General features: G+C 49.2%; 1 protein-coding gene across 1 annotated transcript in view; it reads right to left on the bottom strand.

Moving 5' to 3' along the window:
* KDF1 (keratinocyte differentiation factor 1) overlaps positions 1-553 on the bottom strand; it is a 2,825-nt gene extending 2,272 nt beyond the window's left edge. The window contains 1 exon segment of the mRNA XM_009877399.1: positions 2-553. Within this exon segment, the coding sequence (XP_009875701.1) occupies positions 2-553 (552 nt within the window).
* Positions 554-1,975: the final 1,422 nt, after the last annotated feature.

Here is a 1,975-nt window from a genome sequence, read left to right as displayed (position 1 = left end):
TCAGTTTCACATCTGGGTAACTGAAACTGCTACCCATGCTGGACTTTTTGATCTGGTTCCCATTCTTCTCAGCAGGAGAGATGTTGGCGGGGCTGTTTGGCAGTCGCCCGTTATAATCTCCGTTCTTTCCGTCATCAGTGGAGGTCTCGGTGGGCCCCGGGTAAGGGATACAGACACTGCAGTCCTGAAAGCAGCTCCCACAGGTCACTATACAACAGAAGACAGCCTTATACGTGTTCCAGGCCTGAGACAGAGAGGAACAGCAAAAGCTCTGGTTTGGGGGAGCCTCTGCTGTACCAGAAATAAAGGTAATTGTTTCTGCCTCTCTCCCATTCGAGTCTTTGAGGTCAGCTTTGCGACTTTTCCTATCCCGCATCTGCTGGGCTCTGGTGCGGTTCTGTTTGATTTCAGGCGTGGAGCCGCTGAACACCTCCAAGCTGACATCCGTCTCCTTGGATGGTCTGGTCCGCAGGGGCACGGCCTCCTGGTAGGACTGGTTCAGCTGGCGGTGGCTGTTCAGGTCGTGGGGGAGTCCTGTTTTCCGGCCCAGCATGGCTCACCGCTCAGGCACCTGGAGAACACGAAGGTCTCAAGTCAAGCATTTGTCACCAGCCTCGCCTCAGCGAGCTGTTGTTCAACAGAGAAGGACCCAACACTCACATCTGGTGATTCTCAAATTTGACATTTTAATTATTTACAGAAATATGTTGCATCAAGACTCACGCTGTTCTCGCTTGTCGCATAGAGAGGGAATCCAAGCCTGTGCTTCAGGGTTCTCTGATTACCCAAGCTTTGCTGCTTCCTTTGGATAGATGCTTGAATCAGAAGAGAGATATTTTTAAGACATCAAAATCCCTGTAACCTGAAGAAGAGAACCTCCACGCAGCTGGAAGACAAGTCAGGCTCCAGAGTCATTGCTCCAGAGAGATAAAGGAGCAGCGCGGCCGTAGGCGGAGCCAGCTGACAGTCTCTGAAGGGAAAGTATCTTATTTTAAACAACTTCCCCTTTGTCTTGCGTTCTTTAGGATTAAGCTGGGCCCTGACAGCGCTTTATCCATTTCAAAACACACCATGCCCAGGAGGAGATGACAAGCAATCAATCATTACGCAAGCTGCCAATTCGGGCTCCAGATTATTCAACACCGCTCAAATTTAGAGGATTTAGCAACGATAAGTGTTCCTAACGCTGATGATTTTTGTTGGTCGTGCTAAGGCTGTGTTACCTGAAGGGCTTTCCTAGGAAAACTGATGTCTTCAGCTGGATTAAAGGAAGGGCCTTGTCAACAAGTCAATCTCAAATCACACCTCCCAGGAGCAAAACCTTTACAAAGCCCTACTGCAGAAATCCTACAGCCAACTAGCAGCTCAGCTGTTTTTCTCGTTGCCGCTCTAACACAGCTGCCCCAGGTCTGCACGCAAGAGTAAACCGTTCCACTTCTGCCCCACAGATCCAGCACGCAGAGGTGGGCTCCTTAAACCTCCTTATTAATGAAGAAATAATTGGCACTGGGCAAAGGCAAGGGGAGTCAGGTCGGGGCTGTCACTCTCCACTTCTGCTGCCGCCGCTCTTATCCCAGGCTATGGTGGGCCCCTACATTTGCCACGGTTTCTAAGCTTCTTGGCTAACGCTGCTTTCACCCCCAAGAGATCCTTTTAGATACTAATTAGGCTAATTAATAAGCAGCGAGAGCCCAACCATAGCTTAAGTGTTTTTGGACTGTCCCTGCTGCTCTACTGTACCCATTCTATAGGGCACCTCAAGCATAAATAACTGAATCTGTCCCACCTTGCAAGAGCATTGCCTCTTTTTCCTTTCTTTTTTCCTTTTTAAACAAATAGCAACGTTGCCCCCACAAAGAAGCAGGCACAGACTGAAAACCAGTCAGTTACAGCACACCGCTGCTTTCCAGGAATGTTTTGGCTCCATTAGTTTATAAAAACCCGTAAGTAGCTCATGTCCCAGGAGCTCCCTTTG

This window comes from Apaloderma vittatum, unplaced genomic scaffold (genome assembly GCF_000703405.1).
Source record: "Apaloderma vittatum isolate BGI_N311 unplaced genomic scaffold, ASM70340v1 scaffold2481, whole genome shotgun sequence".
NCBI lineage: Eukaryota > Metazoa > Chordata > Aves > Trogoniformes > Trogonidae > Apaloderma > Apaloderma vittatum.
The sequence above is the reverse complement of the archived record's forward strand: the minus strand, read 5'-3'. Positions and strand labels throughout refer to the sequence as shown.